Source organism: Oncorhynchus tshawytscha, linkage group LG06 (genome assembly GCF_018296145.1).
Source record: "Oncorhynchus tshawytscha isolate Ot180627B linkage group LG06, Otsh_v2.0, whole genome shotgun sequence".
NCBI lineage: Eukaryota > Metazoa > Chordata > Actinopteri > Salmoniformes > Salmonidae > Oncorhynchus > Oncorhynchus tshawytscha.
This window is the reverse complement of record NC_056434.1, coordinates 52,372,952-52,392,346: the sequence shown is the minus strand read 5'-3', so window position 1 is coordinate 52,392,346 and position 19,395 is coordinate 52,372,952. Positions and strand designations below refer to the sequence as shown.

General features: G+C 44.9%; 1 protein-coding gene across 3 annotated transcripts in view; it reads right to left on the bottom strand.

Moving 5' to 3' along the window:
• Positions 1 to 19,395, bottom strand: part of LOC112252710 (calcium/calmodulin-dependent protein kinase type 1D) — a 50,065-nt gene that overhangs the window by 14,039 nt on the left and 16,631 nt on the right. For 2 of the 3 annotated variants that reach the window (XM_024424204.2, XM_024424205.2), the window contains exon 2: positions 2,477 to 2,608. The exons of the other annotated variant lie outside the window; for it this stretch is intronic. In XM_024424204.2, coding sequence (XP_024279972.1) covers positions 2,477 to 2,608 — 132 coding nt within the window. The remainder of the gene's footprint in view (positions 1 to 2,476; positions 2,609 to 19,395) is intronic. 3 annotated transcript variants of the gene reach the window in all.

Genomic DNA, 19,395 nt, shown 5'->3' with positions numbered 1-19,395 from the left:
TTTGACTAGCTACATACAGTTCATGTCCTTTGCAGATGGCACATTACTGAATAAAGTTTGTCCGCACAAAAAAGATCTGTCACCGAGTAAAGGGAGACGTGAAGTAAGAATTGAACGTGTAAATATTCATTAATAGTTGTAACATAGGGTTTTGTACGTTTACAGATCTATTTTAAAAGTTTACGTTTTATGTTTCTTGCATGGCTTTTCTCACGATCCTAATAATTTACGTATAGATATTCTTACGGTCCTAATAATATGTACGTTCAACCTTTTGACAGGTATTTGACTCCATACCTGAAGTCAGAAGTTTACATACACCTTTGCCAAATACATTTTAAAACTCAGTTTTTCACAATTCCTGACATTTAATCCTAGTAAAAATTCCCTGTTTTAGGCCAGTTAGGATCATCACTTTATTTTAAGAATGTGACAAGTCAGAATAATAGTTGAGAGAATGATTTTTGATCTTTTATTTCTTTCATCACATTCCCAGTGGGTCAGAAGTTTACATACACTCAATTAGTATTTGGTAGCATTGCCTTTAAATTGTTTAACTTGGGTCAAACATTTCGGGAAGCCTTCCACAAGCTTCCCACAATAAGTTGGGTGAATTTCGGCCCATTCCTCCTTCCACCTTGACTTTGTTGTCCTTAAGCCATGTCGCCACATTTTTGGAAGTATGCTTGGGGTCATTGTCCATTTGTAAAACCCATTTGCGACCAAGCATCAACTTCCTGACTGATGTCTTGAGATGTTGCTTCAATATATCCACATAATTTCCCCTCTTCATGATGCCATCTATTTTGTGAAGCGCACCAGTCCCTCCTGCAGCAAAGCACCCCCACAACATGATGCTGCCACCCCCGTGCTTACGGTTGGGATGGTGTTCTTCGGCTTGCAAGCCTCCCCCTTTTCCCTCCAAACATAACGATGGTCATTATGGCCAAACAGTTCTATTTTTCTTTCATCAGACCAGAGGACATTTCTCCAAAAAGTACGATCTTTGTCTCCATGTGCAGTTGCAAACCGTAGTCTGGCGTTTTTATGGTGGTTTTGGAGCAGTGGCTTCTTCCTTGCTGAGCGGCCTTCAGGGTCTGTCGATATAGGACTCATTTTACTGTGGATATAGATACTTTTGTACCTGTTTCCTCCAGCATCTTCACAAGGTCCTTTGCTGTTGTTCTGGGATCGATTGGCACTTTTCGCACCAAAGCACCATCATCTCTAGGAGACAGAAGGAGTCTCCTTCCTGAGCAGTATGACGGCTGCGTGGTCCCATGGTGCTTATACTTGCGTACTATTGTTTGTACAGGTGAATGTGGTACCTTCAGGCATTTGGAAATTGCTCCAAGGATGAACCAGACTTGTGGAAGTCTACAATTTTTTTCAGAGGTCTTGGCTGATTTCTTTTTGCTTTTCCCATGCTGTCAAGCAAAGAGGCACTGAGTTTGAAGGTACACCTCCAGGCTAATTGACATCATTTGAGTAAATCAGAGGCTTCTAAAGCCATGATATAATTTTCTGAAATTTTCCAAGCTGTGCCAGTCAACTTATTGTATGTAAACTTCTGACCCACTGGAATTGTGACACAGTGTTAAGTTAAGTTAAATAATCTGTCTGTAAACAGTTGTTGGGAAAATGACTTGTGTCATAAGCAAAGTAGATGTCCTAACCAACTTATAAAAACTATAGTTTGATAACAAGAAATGTGTGTAGTGGTTGAAAAACACGTTTTAATGACTCCAACCAAAGTGTATGTAAACTTTCGACTTCAACTGTATACTATGTACCTGGTTTAGAGTAGTTAGCGAGGTAACTTTGGTCAACTCTGGAAAACCGAGTTGGAAAAAAGGTGCTTATGCATTGATAAACACACTAAAGGTGGCATCAACAATAAGTAACACATTAGCCTGCTGAGTTAGTAAGATAACTTTTTTCTCATTTTGATGTCGGCACAAATGATAATGTGGCACCCAGGGATTGGTGTTTCAGTATTGTCTCAATGAAGAGTCCGGCGTTCGACATGCACACGCAGTTACAAGCCTGCGAGAGTTAGTGGCAGGCGGACAAGCAATATCCACCGTCGTAATATGGATGAAGCCTGAGCTAGAATGTGAAGCTAACTGAAGCTGGCTTGCTTAAGAAAACCCTGAGTAAATCTAGCTTGCATTGTAGTCTCCCACTCTGGTGTCCAAGCAACAAGGTGTGGGTGATCAAAAACACAAACACCATGGAAAAGAGAAAATTACGAGCCTCGTTTAGAGAGACAGGTGGGTGAATGAGGGGCAGGCGGAGCGAATGTGTGCTGACGGCATTAGACGTATGTGTGCTGGGTCATTAGATAAAGGAGCAAGAGAAACAACCACTGGCGAGAAGGAAGAGAGAAAGAGAGGATGGCAGGGTGGAAGGATGGCAACCGTAACCAAGCAACTACCTCCCCCCTTTGATCCCCCTCAGGACGCCCGGTACCTACTTCCTAAGCACGGCGATTTCATTCTCAATGCTGGTCTCTTTTCCCTTCAGTGCTTTCTTAGGGATGCACTTCACTGCAACCATCTTCCCTGTGGCCTTCTCCCTGGCCATGATCACCTCAGAGAACGCACCACTGTGGAAACAGAGGGAAAGGGAGATAGAGGGGAGGGGGGAGAGGGAGAGGGGTAGTGTTAAAATGGCGCCGGAAGAAATGGCAGCAGTTTTACGGGCGCCCAACCAATTGTGCTATTATGTGGGGGTTTTTCACGTTATTTGTAACTTATTTTGTACATAATGTTTCTGCAACCGTATCTTATGGCAAAAAAAGAGCTTCTGGATATCAGGACAGCGATCACTCACCTCGGATTAGATGAATATTTTTTCTTCAACAAGCAAAAAGCACAGGACATTCTCCAAACACCCGACAGTGCCAACATCCCCGTTATTTAGGAGACGATAGGAGGAGACGCAGGTATAGAGGACACAGAGCGGGATGCCTCGTGAGGTCCCACAGAAGGCGAGTGGGAAAGCTGCCGTTACTGTCAATATTACTCGCCAACGTGCAATCATTGGACAATAGACTAGACGAGGTACGATCACGAATATCCTACCAAAACTTTTTCAAAAACTGTAATATCCTATGTTTCACAGAATCGTGGCTGAATGACAACATGGATATTCAGCTAGCGGGATATACGCTGCACCGGCAAGATAGAACAGCACACTCCGTCCGGTAAGACGAGGGGGAGGTCTGTGCATATTTGTAAACAACAGCTGGTGCACAAAATCTAAGGAAGTCTCTAGATTTTGCTCGCCTGAAGTATATAAGAGTATATTGTGATAAATTACAGGCCACACTACTTGCCTAGAGAGTTCTCAGCTATACTTTTCGTGGCTGTTTATTTACCACCACAGACAAATGCTGGCACTAAAACCGCACTCAGTCAGCATGTACTCTGTATAAGGAAATAAGAAAACAGGAAACCACTCACCCAGAGGCGGCACTCCTAGTGGCCAGAGACTTTAATGCAGGGAAACAAATCAGTTCTACCAAATTTCTATCAACATGTTAAATGTGCAACCAGAGGAGAGAAAAAAATTCTAGATCACCTGTACTCCACACACAGAGACGCGTACAAAGCTCTCCCTCTCCCTCCATTTGGGAAATCCGACCACAACTCTCTCCTCCTGATTCCTGCTTACAAGCTAAAATTAAAGCAGGAAGCACGAGTGACACTACATCAGTCACTGGCTTTATCAATAAATGCATCGAGGACATAGTCCCCACAGTGACTGTACGTACATACCCCAACCAGAAGCCATGGATTACAGGCAACATTCACACTGAGCTAAAGGGTAGAGCTTCTGCTTTCAAGGTGCGGGACTCTTACCCGGAAACGTACAAGAAATACTGCTATGCCCTGCGACGAACCATCAAACAGGCAAAGCGTCAATACAGGGCTGAGATTGAATCATACTACACCGGCTCCAACGCTCATCTTATGTGGCAGGGCTTGCAAACTATTACAGACTACAACGGGAAGTACAGCCTCGAGCTGCCCAGTGACACAAGCCTACCAGACGAGCTAAATCACTTCTATGCTCACTTCGAGGCAAGCAACACTGAGACATGCATCAGCTGTTCCGGACGACTGTGTGATCACGCTCTCCGTAGCCGACCTGAGCAAGACCTTTAAACAGGTCAACATTCACAAGGCTGCAGGTCCAGATGGATTCCCAGGACGTGTGCTCCGGGTATGTGCTGACCAACTGGCAGGTGTCTTCACTGACATTTTCAACCTGTCCCTTATTGAGTCTGTAATACCAACATGTTTCAAGCAGACCACCATAGTCCCTGTGCCCAAAAACACAAAGGCAACCTGCCTAAATGACTACAGACCCGTAGCACTCACGTCCGTAGCCATGAAGTGCTTTGAAAGGCTGGTCATGGCTCACATCAACACCATTATCCCAGAAACCCTAGACCCACTCCAATTTGCATACCGCCCAAACAGATCAACAGATGATGCAATCTCTATTGCACTCCACACTGCCCTTTCCCACCTGGACAAAAGGAACACCTTTTGAGAATGCTATTCATTGACTACAGCTCAGCATTCAACACCATAGTGCCCTCAAAGCTCATCACTAAGCTAAGGATCCTGGGACTAAACACCTCCCTCTGCAACTGGATCCTGGACTTCCTGACGGGCCGCACCCAGGTGGTGAGGGTAGGTAGCAATACATCTGCCACGCTGATCCTCAACACTGGAGCCCCCCAGGGGTGCTTGCTCAGTCCCCTCCTGTACTCCCTGTTCACACATGACTGCATGGCCAGGCACGACTCCAACATCATCATTAAGTTTGCAGACGACACAACATTGGTAGGCCTGATCACCGACAACGACGAGACAGCCTATAGAGAGGAGGTTAGAGACCTGGCCGGGTGGTGCCAGAATAATAACCTATCCTTCAATGTAACCAAGACTAAGGAGATGATTGTGGACTACAGGAAAAGGAGGACAGAGCACTCCCCCATTCTCATTGAAAGGTCTGTAGTGGAGCAGGTTGAGAGCTTCAAGTTCCTTGGCGTCCACAACACCAACAAATTAGAATGGTTCAAACACACCAACATGGTCGTGAAGAGGGCCCCGACAAAGCCTATTCCCCCTCGGGAAACTAAAAAGATTTGGCATCGGTCCTGAGATCCTCAAAGGGTTCTACAGCTGCAACATCGAGAGCATCCTGACTGGTTGAATCACTGCTTGGTACGGCAATTGCTCTACCTCCGACCACAAGGCACTACAAAGGGTAGTGCGTACGGCCCAGTACATCACTGGGGCTAAGCTGCCCGCCATCCAGGACCTCTACATCAGGCGGTGTCAGAGGAAGGCCCTAAAAATTGTCAAAGACTCCAGCCACCCCAGTCATAGACTAGGAGTCTAGGACAAAAAGCCAAGTCTAGGACAAAAAGGCTTCTCAACAGTTTTTACCCCCAAGCAATAAGACTCCTGAACAGGTAATCAAATGGCTACCCGGACTATTTGCAAATTGTGCCCCCCCAACCCCTTTTTCACACTGCTGCTACTCTCTGTTTATCATATATGCATAGTCACTTTAACCATACATCCATGTGCATACTACCTCAATTGGCCCGACCAACCAGTGCTCCCGCTCATTGGCTAACCGGGCTGTCTGTATTGTGTCCCATCCACCAACCCCTCTTTTACGCTACTGCTACTCTCTGTTCATCATATATGCATAGTCACTTTACCATATCTACATGTACATACTACCTCAAACAGCCTGACTAACCGGTGTCTGTATGTAGCCTCGCTACTGTTATTCTTCACTGTTGTTTTTATTTCTTTACTTACCTATTGTTCACCTAATACCTTTTCTGCATTATTGGTTAGAGCCTGTAAGTAAGCATTTCAGTGTAAAGTCTACACCTTTTGTATTCGCCGCACGTGACAAATAAACTTTGATTTGAGAGAGACAGAGGCGGCAGAGAGAGGAAATGAAAGAGAGAGTACCTAGGTCCTCTTTGGACTTTTCCGAAGGATCATGCCATTGCCCCGACTCCCCAAATACCCTCTGGACATCCCACATCTCCTGCCAAGTCACCACACCTTAACTCCCTCTGATAATCACCATTCCTCTGGTATAAAGTAGCCTGTGTTTCCGTAGTGTTTGTTCAGTGTGTGGTGGCATGGGGCGGCCCAAGTCCTTTGTTGTGCGTCCCTCACTCTTAAGTAAGTGCCCTTTATGTGTACGGAGAATTGTACAATGCCAACTTTCTAGCCTGTATGTTTATCGCCAATCAGACCATTTATGATGCTATACTTTCCTTAGAATACTTCCTATGTTGTCTTGCATATCCTGTTCCATAGATATTGCGAAATGCCCTTTGATTGGTTAGCGTGCAGCCTCCTATCATAATTTGTATCACAAACTTACCTACCAGCCTTACAAGCCATGTCCTTGTGCTGTGCAGTTTAAAGTTAGTTAATAAAAACCCTGCATTGATCGTGTAGCCAGCTTCCTCCATTGTCTTTCCTCTCCTTCCCTCTCTGGCTTGCCCTTTCTCCCACCTATACTCGCGCTTACTTTTCTATATTCCCTTTACTTTTGTGTCATTTTCTTCTGTCTTCCCTGCTCTTTAACCACACAACAGAAATAAGTGCCTGAATGTTAGTCATTATCATACCCCTATACACACCATCCCTTCACACACACACACACACACACACGCACACACACACACGCACGCACGCATACGCACACACCAGAGCAACCTCCGTGGCACTGCTTTTTTTAAAGCCTTGGCTCCTGTCGAGGGTCTATTATAGGGATGGACCACTGGCTGTAGGCCAGCGGGTCAATCCAACCCCACTGCAAAAACGACGGGGTCTCAACTTATTATTGAGAGTAGAATACACCAGGAGCAATTTCGAAATGTGGTTGTGCATCAGCAGTTTATTTTATGTCAGTCACTGAGTCACTCAATTAGCCCATGTCAGCATTTTTGACCTTTTATTATTTGGTTAGTCTAGCCAGCTACCTAAACTTGTAATCATGGTCGAATTACCAATCGTAGGGCTCCCATTGATTTTGTTACTCACTAAGATACCATATTTAAAAACTGCAAGCGTTCCTCTCCACCCTGTGGAGAATTTTTTTTCTCCGCCTCATGGCAAAATGAGTATAATTGCATCAAACCTGCAACATTTTCTCTATGCCCCATGGCAAAATATGTAGAATTGTAGGAAAGTAATTAGAAAACTTTAGCTGTCAAGAGGAGAGCTACTAAAATGTTTTGATCGCAAGGTGTGTGTGGGGGCACCCAAAAGGCTAGCGCTGACTCTGACTTCATGTGTGGGTATGAATGTGTGTGTGCAGACCTGCGAGCCACTGTGTGTGTGTGTGTGTGTGTGTGTGTGTGTAAATCGGCTCCTTTCAGCAGGCTCTAAACTCAGCTGAAGTCGGGCCTGCTAAACCTCCCCTGGTCATCAAATCCATGCTAATCCTGCTCTCCTCTACACACTCCATAGATCATAGATACAGTAACACACACACAGTCACACACCCTCCAGATACACATGCACGCACACACACAAACACTGCACAGCAACAGGCTGGCCTCTACAACCATCTAATAACCCTCCTACAACCCTCTACCATTTTCTCTTTGCTGCAGCATTGAGACTTAGTGAGAAAGAAAATCTGACTCATACGCAACTGCGTGAATGTAATGTGTGTGTGTGTGTGTGAGAAAGGTGTTCCGTGCATGTCTTTACCAGAGCATCGTATAGCTTGCGCTATGCTGCAGTCAGAGTGAAAGGAACACAATGATTAAAACCACAGGAAGCTTGGAGGGGATTGTTACAACGCACAGAAGCAAGCGTTCACCACACATACGGTTAGAAGACGGTTGCTGCAGTGCATTCTACCTTCACCTCGCACAGGGTGAGCCAGCGTCATTTCCTGCTGGTAACTAAGAACGCCGCAGAGACTTTTGTCTCACTGCCACTACATGACACACACACGGTACATGATACACAATAGGGGCACCCACAATATAGGCAACTCTTTACGGGTGGAAGTAAGGACGCATATTTTCTTGAGGTTAAAAGAAAACATTTGGGCGTACACACAGTCAGACGAGAGAGCGACTACGTTTTTTACTTGACACCTTATGTGACTGACTCAACCCTGTTTGACTATAATCCAAGGTGTGAGCTGGAACGTAAGCGCAGCATTAATTGAGGAGAAAAGCTTTTCTAAATTTGGCTCTTGAGTAAAACTCCTTTCAATCCATTACTGGATTTAAAAATGACAGCGTGGCTCTACGAAATGGCTTTGAATAAGTGTCACAATCTAGTAGTGCTGTCAGTGTGTGTATGTCATAGACTAGTCGGCTTTGACCTTGAGCGCTTTACTGCCATGAATACGCTGGCTCTCTTTTGCTCTGCTTTCGTGGAATAAGTAGCTGATTAGCTCCTAGTCGGTTACCTCAACAGGTCCTTCCAGAGTGAACAGGTACTTCCCTCTGTGAGCTACACTTGCAGGATAAGAAATCTTGTCTGAGACCTGAAGACTTACGTTGGCTTCCCGGGCTAACGCCTCGGGCTTTAGCAGAGTGGCCTAACCCAGTCTTGTGACACACGAGATCCAGTTCCAAACCACAGTGGGTCACACCTGCATTGTTGTGTACGATTTGAGACCAGGCTACGATGCTGGCTAAGCTGACGAATGGATATTCCTCCTCTGTGAAACCCATTTGACAGCTGCTGTAGGCAATAAGCCTGTAACAAGACACCTAACTCATCCAGTACTCTCAGGCTCAGGGCACTCAAACATGAAAAGCACGTGCACATCCTAAGATTCCTTTAGCGAGTCTGCTTAGGAAATGTTTCAAATGTAACTTTAGAGAAAGAAAAAACCTGAGACGGGTGCAGTGTGACGGTTTTTCATTTTCTCTAAAGAGCACGGGGCACTCGCATAATAAACCATTGGCAATTATGCGAATATAGAGTGAGTTTAAGTAAATGTTAAAAAGTGTGGAGTGGTTTTGGGGGTCACAGGGACCGAGCTAGGCTAGAGTTGGTGTGTGTGTGTGTCTGCGTGCATGCCCTAGTCATGGCCTGTGCTGCTGCAGTAGCTGCTGAGTCAGAGTAAATCACAGAGAATCATGTTGTGTAAGACGCATTAATGCTCCGCTTATGTCATCTATTGGATGGAAAGTCATTGCCAGCCAGGCCAGATAATCCAGATGGGGTAGAGCATGTACCGGTCTAATGGAATTACAATTCCCTTTTAGGGGTCGAGTTCATGGTCATCGTTCGACTGCAGAACAGTCCACGGACCACAACCTTGCTCGAGTACGGTCACTGGCGTCCTTGTCCCGTCAGGACTATTCAGTTACCCAATACACAGCGTTATATGCCGACAGTCACCAAGACGAGCAACGTCTAAGGCGTATGACACGTCATGTCTCTCCAGTAGGACATTTACAAAGCGGTTGTGATTTAGTCAGGATCACAATGAGATGATAATGTTGTTATAAGCGGACACGCATGCTTATGACAGGTCTTACAGTGTATTGTAACTGAATCATAATAGCTGCAGGCTAAAGTGTTGCCAAAATTCCCTCAAAGTGATGATTACTGCCATGCTGTCTAGCAGCTACATCAATATTAGTGGGATGTCAAAGTTGGAATCCGTTGCGGTGAAACTGCCATGTCCATTTGCGATATTCCATCAACAGACATTATTTCAAGCAACAGACACTGTGGGGCGGCAGGGTAGCCTAGTGGTTAGAGTGTTGGACTAATAACCGGAAGGTTGCAAGTTCAGATCCCCGAGCTGACAAGGTACAAATCTGCCCCTGAACAGGCAGTTAACCCACTGTTGCTAGGCCGTCATTGAAAATAAGAATTTGTTCTTTTTATTTTAATTTTTTAATTTTACCTTTATTTAACCAGGTAGGCAAGTTGAGAACAAGTTCTCATTTACAATTGCGACCTGGCCAAGATAAAGCAAAGCAGTTCGACAGATACAACGACACAGAGTTACACATGGAGTAAAACAAACATACAGTCAATAATATAGTATAATCAAGTCTATATACAATGTGAGCAAATGAGGTGAGAAGGGAGGTAAAGGCAAAAAAGGCCATGGTGGCAAAGTAAATACAATATAGCAAGTAAAACACTGGAATGGTAGTTTTGCAATGGAAGAATGTGCAAAGTAGAAATAAAAATAATGGGGTGCAAAGGAGCAAAATAAATAAATAAATTAAATACAGTTTGGAAAGAGGTAGTTGTTTGGGCTAAATTATAGGTGGGCTATGTACAGGTGCAGTAATCTGTGAGCTGCTCTGACAGTTGGTGCTTAAAGCTAGTGAGGGAGATAAGTGTTTCCAGTTTCAGAGATTTTTGTAGTTCGTTCCAGTCATTGGCAGCAGAGAACTGGAAGGAGAGGCGGCCAAAGAAAGAATTGGTTTTGGGGGTGACTAGAGAGATATACCTGCTGGAGTGTGTGCTACAGGTGGGAGATGCTATGGTGACCAGCGAGCTGAGATAAGGGGGGACTTTACCTAGCAGGGTCTTGTAGATGACATGGAGCCAGTGGGTTTGGCGACGAGTATGAAGCGAGGGCCAGCCAACGAGAGCGTACAGGTCGCAATGGTGGGTAGTATATGGGGCTTTGGTGACAAAACGGATTGCACTGTGATAGACTGCATCCAATCTGTTGAGTAGGGTATTGGAGGCTATTTTGTAAATGACATCGCCAAAGTCGAGGATTGGTAGGATGGTCAGTTTTACAAGGGTATGTTTGGCAGCATGAGTGAAGGATGCTTTGTTGCGAAATAGGAAGCCAATTCTAGATTTAACTTTGGATTGGAGATGTGTGATATGGGTCTGGAAGGAGAGTTTACAGTCTAACCAGACACCTAAGTATTTGTAGTTGTCCACGTATTCTAAGTCAGAGCCGTCCAGAGTAGTGATGTTGGACAAGCGGGTAGGTGCAGGTAGCGATCGGTTGAAGAGCATGCATTTAGTTTTACTTGTATTTAAGAGCAATTGGAGGCCACGGAAGGAGAGTTGTATGGCATTGAAGCTTGCCTGGAGGGTTGTTAACTTCTTGGATATAGGGGGCGCTCTTTTAATTTATGGATAAAAAAACATGCCCATTTTAAGCGCAATATTTTGTCACGAAAAGATGCTCGACTATGCATATAATTGGCAGCTTTGGAAAGAAAACACTAATGTTTCCAAAACTGCAAAGATATTATCTGTGAGTGCCACAGAACTCATGCTACAGGCGAAACCAAGATGAAACTTCAACCAGGAAATGTGCAGAATTTTTGAGGCTCTGTTTTCCATTGTCTCCTTATATGGCTGTGAATGCGCCGGGAATGAGCCTGCCCTTTCTATCATTTCTCCAAGGTGTCTGCAGCATTGTGACGTATTTGTAGGCATATCATTGGAAGATTGGCCATAAGAGACTACATTTACCAGGGGTCCGCCAGGTGTCCTTTGTCTAAATTGGTGCATAATCTACAAGCTGCACGCAGTCATCCAGTGATTGAGAGGAGAGAGGAGGCTTAACGAACGATATATCATGAAGAGATATGTGAAAAACACCTTGAGGATTGATTCTAAACAACGTTTACCATGTTTCAGTCGATATTATGGAGTTAATTTGGAAAAAAGTTCGGCGTTTTGATGACTGATTTTTTTTTTTTTTTTGGTAGCCAAACGTGACGCACCAAACGGAGCGATTTCTCCTAAACAAATAATCTTTCAGGAAAAACTGAGCATTTGCTATCTAACTGAGAGTCTCCTCATTGAAAACATCTGAAGTTCTTCAAAGGTAAATGATTTTATTTGAATGATTTTCTGGTTTTTGTGAAAATGTTGCCTGCTGATGCTAAAGCTAAATGCTACGCTAGCTGCGCTAGCTGTTACACAAATGCTTGTTTTGCTATGGTTGAGAAGCATATTTTGAAAATCTGAGATGACAGTGTTGTTAACAAAAGGCTAAGCTTGAGAGCTAGCATATTAATTTCATTTCATTTGCGATTTTCATGAATAGTTAACGTTGCGTTATGGTAATGAACTTGAGGCTGTATTCACGATCCCGGATCCGAGATGGCTCGACGCAAGAAGTTAACACAGTGTCCAAAGAAGGGCCGGAAGTATATAGAATGGTGTCGTCTGCGTAGAGGTGGAGCAGAGACTCACCAGCAGCAAGAGCGACCTCATTGATGTATACAGAGAAGAGAGTCGGTCCAAGAATTGAACCCTGTGGCACCCACATAGAGACTGCCAGAGGTCCGGACAGCAGACCCTCCGATTTGACACACTGAACTCTATCAGAGAAGTAGTTGGCGAGGCAATCATTTGAGAAACCAAGGCTGTCGAGTCTGCCGATGAGGATGTGGTAATTGACAGAGTCGAAAGCCTTGGCCAGATCAATGAATACGGCTGCACAGTAATGTTTCTTATCGATGGCGGTTAAGATATCGTTTAGGACCTTGAGCGTGGCTGAGGTGCACCCATGACCAGCTCTGAAACCAGATTGCATAGCAGAGAAGGTATGGTGAGATTCGAAATGGTCGGTAATCTGTTTGTTGACTTGGCTTTCGAAGACCTTAGAAAGGCATGGTAGGATAGATATAGGTCTGTAGCAGTTTGGGTCAAGAGTGTCCCCCCCTTTGAAGAGGGGGATGACCGCAGCTGCTTTCCAATCTTTGGGAATCTCAGACGACACGAAAGAGAGGTTGAACAGGCTAGTAATAGGGGTGGCAACAATTTCGGCAGATAATTTTTTAGAAAGAAAGGGTCCAGATTGTCTAGCCCGGCTGATTTGTAGGGGTCCAGATTTTGCAGCTCTTTCAGAACATCAGCTGAATGGATTTGGGAGAAGGAGAAATGGGGAAGGCTTGGGCGAGTTGCTGTTGGGGGTGCAGTGCTGTTGACCGGGGTAGGAGTAGCCAGGTGGAAAGCATGGCCAGCCGTAGAAAAATGCTTATTGAAATTCTCAATTATGGTGGATTTATCAGTGGTGACAGTGTTTCCTATCTTCAGTGCAGTGGACAGCTGGGAGGAGGTGTTCTTATTCTCCATGGACTTTACAGTGTCCCAGAACTTTTTTGAGTTAGTGTTGCAGGAAGCAAATTTCTGCTTGAAAAAGCTAGCCTTGGCTTTTCTAACTGCCTGTGTATAATGGTTTCTAGCTTCCCTGAACAGCTGCATATCACGGGGGCTGTTCGATGCTAATGCAGAAAGCCATAGGATGTTTTTGTGTTGGTTAAGGGCAGTCAGGTCTGGGGAGAACCAAGGGCTATATCTGTTCCTGGTTCTAAATTTCTTGAATGGGGCATGTTTATTTAAGATGGTTAGGAAGGCATTTAAAAAAAATATCCAGGCATCCTCTACTGATGAGATCAATATCCTTCCAGGATACCCCGGCCAGGTCGATTAGAAAGGCCTGCTCGCTGAAGTGTTTCAGGGAGCGTTTTACAGTGATGAGTGGAGGTCGTTTGACCGCTGACCCATTGCGGATGCAGGCAATGAGGCAGTGATCGCTGAGATCTTGGTTGAAGACAGCAGAGGTGTATTTAGAGGGGAAGTTGGTTAGGATGATATCTATGAGGGTGCCCGTGTTTAAGGCTTTGGGGAGGTACCCTGGTAGGTTCATTGATAATTTGTGTGAGATTGAGGGCATCAAGTTTAGATTGTAGGATGGCTGGGGTGTTAAGCATGTTCCAGTTTAGGTCGCCTAGCAGCACGAGCTCTGAAGATAGATGGGGGGCAATCAGTTCACATATGGTGTCCAGAGCACAGCTGGGGGCAGAGGGTGGTCTATAGCAGGCGGCAACGGTGAGAGACTTGTTTTTAGAGAGGTGGATTTTTAAAAGTAGAAGTTCAAATTGTTTGGGTACAGACCTGGATAGTAGGACAGAACTCTGCAGGCTATCTTTGCAGTAGATTGCAACACCACCCCCTTTGGCAGTTCTATCTTGTCTGAAAATGTTGAAGTTTGGAATTAAAATTTCTGAATTTTTGGTGGTCTTCCTAAGCCAGGATTCAGACACAGCTAGAACATCCGGGTTGGCAGAGTGTGCTAAAGCAGTGAATAGAACAAACTTAGGGAGGAGGCTTCTAATGATTAACATGCATGAAACCAAGGCTATTACGGTTACAGAAGTCGTCAAAAGAGAGCGCCTGGGGAATAGGAGTGGAGCTAGGCACTGCAGGGCCTGGATTCACCTCTACATCGCTAGAGGAACATTGTCTCTAGAAACATCATTGAAACCAGGAGATGTCATTGCATGTGTGGGTGGTGGAACTAATAGGTTGATAAGGTATAGTGAGCAGGACTAGAGGCTCTACAGTGAAATAAGCCAATAAACACTAACCAGAACAGCAATGGACAAGACATATTGACATTAAGGAGAGGCATGCTTAGTCGAGTGATCAAAAGGGTCCAGTGAGTGGAGAGGTTGGTTGGGGGTCACTAGAAACAGCTAGCCAGGCCAGGTAGCAAGCTAGCATAGGATGGAGGTCTGTTGTTAGCCACCTCTTAGGTTTGGATCAGTAGATTAGTGGGGTTCCGTGTGGTACAGTGGATTAAGCCAAATCACACAACAACAACAAAAATAAAAACAATAGATATATTTATAGAGGCCCAAGAAGAAAACTTAATAATAATAAAAATAAATAAATTGTCCGATTGTCTATTCAGGGGGCAGCCGGTAAGACAGCTAACGGTTAGCAGGCCGCAGATGGGCTGTTCAGGCTCCTAAGGGAGATTAGTGGGGAAGGCGGGGTAGAGGGAGGGAGGGCAAAGGGAAGGCAACAAAGGGAGGGAAGGTGGGCAAGGGAGGAAGAGAGATATTTATAGGGCCAAGAAGGGAAAACATAATAATAATAAAAATAAATAAATTGTCCGATTGGCAAGAGATAGGAGGGTAAGACAGCAGGCGAGAGAGGGCAGGGGGAGAGGGGGAGGTAAGTTTACGAAGGAGCCAGCCGGATCTCCTTCGGGTAGATAACGTCGGCAGTCCAGTTGTGAAGGCCCGGTGGGGCTCCGCGTAGGCAGTAAAACGGGTCCGGATAGGTGACTGCAGCCCAGGAGTGATTGATGGAACTCAGGAGTGATTGACAGAGCTGGCTAGCTCCGGAATAATTGATGTTTGCTCCGGAATTGACGAAAGCCGATAGTCACACAGATAGCAGCTAGCTAGCTGTGAGATCCAGGTATGAATGTCCAGAGAGCAGTTGAAATCCAGGGACATGGAGAGAAAAATTCTTAACTGACTTGCCTAGTTAAATAAAAGGTTAAAAAAATAATAATTCCCTTGGACAGTACTGCACGTGCGTCACAAGAACAAGAGCAGAGAATGTATTATGATTTGAACATTGCTAGATACTCATCTCCTTTTCAAAAATGTATTTTTTTTTTAAATGCGCCTGGGGCAACCAGTGACACCTACATGTTGGCCTACATGCTGTTATGAGCTCTCATGAATTGAAATAGAATTGAAGCCAACACTGTAGACAGTGTTATGCCAACATTCACCAAGACAAGCAAAAGGCACCATCTCATCTTAAGACTGGCAATGTGGCATAGGCTTTCATAGGCGTGTCAATATACGACGTGAATCAGGTTATGATCACTTTAAAACAGGCATTATACATACTGTACAGCAAATTCTGTTTTGGAAAATGTTGCCTCTATTATTCCTGTTAATAATATAACATTCTCTCATACTGATGATTACTAACAACTTCTGTCCAGTGTCTGCTACTGCATCAACACGGGACGTTAGGCCTGCATGTTGTTGTTATGAGCACTGGCTAGGGCCTGGGGTTGCTTTCCTGGAATGTAAGCTCTGTGCTCGGCTCGCCAGACTCTTGATTAAATGGGAGAAATAATCATTCTAATCTTTCTTTCCTGGAGGTTAGTTCGGCTGAGGCGAGAGAGAGAGAGAGAGAGAGAGAGGGCTGGCGGTCGGGCGGTCGGGATGGAGGGCGGGCGAGAGTGAGGGCAGGCGAGAGAGAGGGAGGGCGGGCAAGAGAGAGGGCAGGCGAGGGAGGGAGGGCAAGAGGGAAGGCGGGCGAGAGGGAGGGAAGGTGGGGGAGAGGGAGGGAGGGAGGGAGGGAGGGCGGGGCGGGCGAGAGAGAGGGAGGGCGAGAAGGAGAGCGAGGGCGAGAGGGAGGGAGGGCGAGAGGGGAGCGAGGGCGAGAGGGAGGGAGGGCGAGAGGGAGGGAGGGCGAGAGGGAAGGCGGGCGAGAGGGAGGGAAGGTGGGCGAGAGGGAGGAAGGGCGGGCGGGCGAGAGAGGGGGAGGGTGGGCGAGAGAGAGGGAGGGTGGGCGAGAGAGAGGGAGGGAGGGAGGGCGGGCAAGAGAGAGGGAGGGTGGGCGAGCAGGCGAGAGAGGGCAGGGGAGAGAGAGGGAGGGTGAGCGAGAGAGAGGGAGGGGAGAGAGAGGGCAGGCGAGGGAGGGAGGAGAGAGTGAGGGCGAGAGAGAGGGAGGGAGAGGGCGGGCAGGGGAGGGAGGGCGGGCGAGAGAGTGAGGGCGAGAGAGGGAGGGAGAGAGAGAGAGGGAGGGAGTGAGAGAGAGGGAGAGAAAGAGAGAGGGGGGCGACAAAGAGGGGGGTGAGAGAGAGGGGGGCGAGAGAGCGGACAAGAAAGAGACTGTAACTCGCCAAAATCTATTCTAAAGATTGCAGCTAAGCCTGAAATTCCATGTAAGTGTCCGACTGTTACTGTTTTGATAATACAATAACTAAATTACGAACCTTGTTGGATTAGCCACGGGAAAAAAGACAGCTAGCCATGATTGGCTGAGATAAAGAGTGGGCAGGACATGCCAAGAGATTAATTCGGATCGGTCTGCCATGTAGCATGCTTCTGTCTGTAATAAGCTGGTCAGTATGTGTATGTAATCCTTTATATAGCTTTTTAAAAATATATGAAGTAGTAGAACTGCATAAGTGTTGCTCTCCACTTTCTGGAGGACCTAGTTTTGAAATCAGTGGAATTAGAGTGTGATAGCTAAGGAGATAAAAACTCTGCCGTTTGATAGCAAATATGCAGCGGAGTAGAAAAGAGTACACACAGAAGGCTGGTGTTGTATAAAACACCTGTCTCCGGATTACATCTTTAAACTAAGAGCAAGCATGGTATCCGTGACAGAGGGAGAAGCGTCCATCCATGTGTACGGTAAGAGAGTCTAGCTAGCTACATTCAGATAGACATTTCTAATTTTGTCAGAAAGTCGTTCTAATTTCAAGTTGAAGTTTACTGTTAGCTAGCTAGTTAACGTTGGCTGGCTGGCTGGATAGCTAGCTAACGTTAAGTGTATGATCTGTGTAGTAATATTATTTGTATCTCAGGTCCATTTGAATTGCTCGTTATAGCCTAATGTTATCTAGATTACATTGAACCTGGTTGGTTAGCTACCTGCAGATTCATGCAGGGTAGTAACGAGTTGGGATGATGCTTCATTGTTTAGCTAGCTAGCTACATGTCTTAACAAAAGACTCCACTATGCAAGTAACTATTTCAATAGAATGTTTATGTTGTCACTGCGACAATTGTTGCTAGACGTAGCTGGTAAATTCACTTTGGTTATCTATTCCGATTTCAGAGCACTCGTCTGAGTGGGCCAGAGAGCAGAATAACTGACAAATTTACAAACGCTCAACACCTGTTGAATATGGCCGGTGTCAGTAAACGTTGGCAAAAAAGCGTAATTAAATTTGCCAGCAGCACAGTTGCAGTCAGCAACGCTTTGGTTAACACAAAAACAGCCTAACCAGCTCTGCTAGGGCGGGTAAAATGGTCAGATTGAGCTGTTCTCTCATTTGTGTCTGGAAGAAGCTAGCAAGCTAGCCAACGTTAGCCAGTTAGCTTGACTGCTGCTGTTAGGTCAGAACGCTCAGATTAACGCTACACCTCGGCCAGACCGTCAAGTGTGCTCTATGAACGCTCTGAGAGCGAAACACTCGGAATTCACGAAATACAAATCTGACTAACGCTCTGAGTTTATGAACACCCAGAACACACTCTGGCACTCCAGATTAAATTCACGAACACACCCGTAGTATATACACCAGACTTTAGGTCTCGAAATCTTTGGTTGCTTAGTACATAGCCTCACATGTGAATCCTTAAAGAGATTGGTGGGGTTAAAGCGTAAGAGGGTGTGAATGATGCTGAATGGGTGTAGAAAAGAAGAACTCTCCAGTAGGTGTACCAAAACACTTAAGGGCCATTTTCTCAAAAGTGAGATTACAGGTTTATCAACTTTCAAAGCAGAATTACTTTTGTTCCTCAATTGTAGTGTATGATATACCATTTTCTAGCTGAGTCTTTACTCGTAAAAAAAACATTGGATATTTTGCCTCAAGACGGAATCGAGACGGTCGGTCACAAATGTGGAAAGTCAAGGGGTATGAATACTTTCCGAATGTACTGTAAATGATGTGTATGTATTATGCAGGTACCTGATCTGAGCCGTAAGGGAGACTAAGCATCTACAATATCAGATGGGGGGCTGCAATGTAGCCTATTTGAAAATCACCATCATGTTTAGAAATCACCATCACCCACTAATAAAACTTATCATTTTTGCAAGATTAAGTGTATGAGCTAGTCATGTATCAATGTTTACGAATTAGGTATGACATAGCCAATGAATATGTAGCACAAGTTTGGATTTCACCCCTCAAAATGAAATGGTTTTGACCGTTTGAAAGAATTATGAGCATATTTTCTTCTCCCACATTGGCCAACCAGTGCGCCTCATAAAAGTGATTCCGCATGATAAATGTATCAAATTTACCCTGTATATCTAAAAATAACAATATTGACTGTTTAAAGCAAAACTACCAAAACTGATGGTGAATCTTAACAATCGAAATAAAATCAATTGTAAACACTGTTCAGCAAGTATAGCCAAATGAGAGTTGTTTCTGGTAGCTTACTTTTATTCCGGTAAAACAATTTTCAGCAGCCCATAGATACGAATAACTTAGCAAATTACATACAGTGCCTTCAGAAAGTATTCATACCCCTTGACTTATTCCATATAATATTGTGTTACAGCGTGAATTCAAAATGGATTAAATAGATATTCTTCCTTGCCTATCTACACACAATATCCCATAATGACAAAGTAAAAACAGATTTTTAGAAATGTTTGCAAATTTACTGAATATGAAATACAGAAATCTAATTTACGTAAGTATTCACACCTCTGAATCAATATGTGTTAGAATCCCCCTTGGCAGGGTTTACAGCTGTGTGTAACTAGGCCACTCAGGAACATTAAATGTTGTACAGTGTACAGTATATTTGTCGTTGTATTTTAGATTATTGTCCTGCTGAAAGGTGAATTT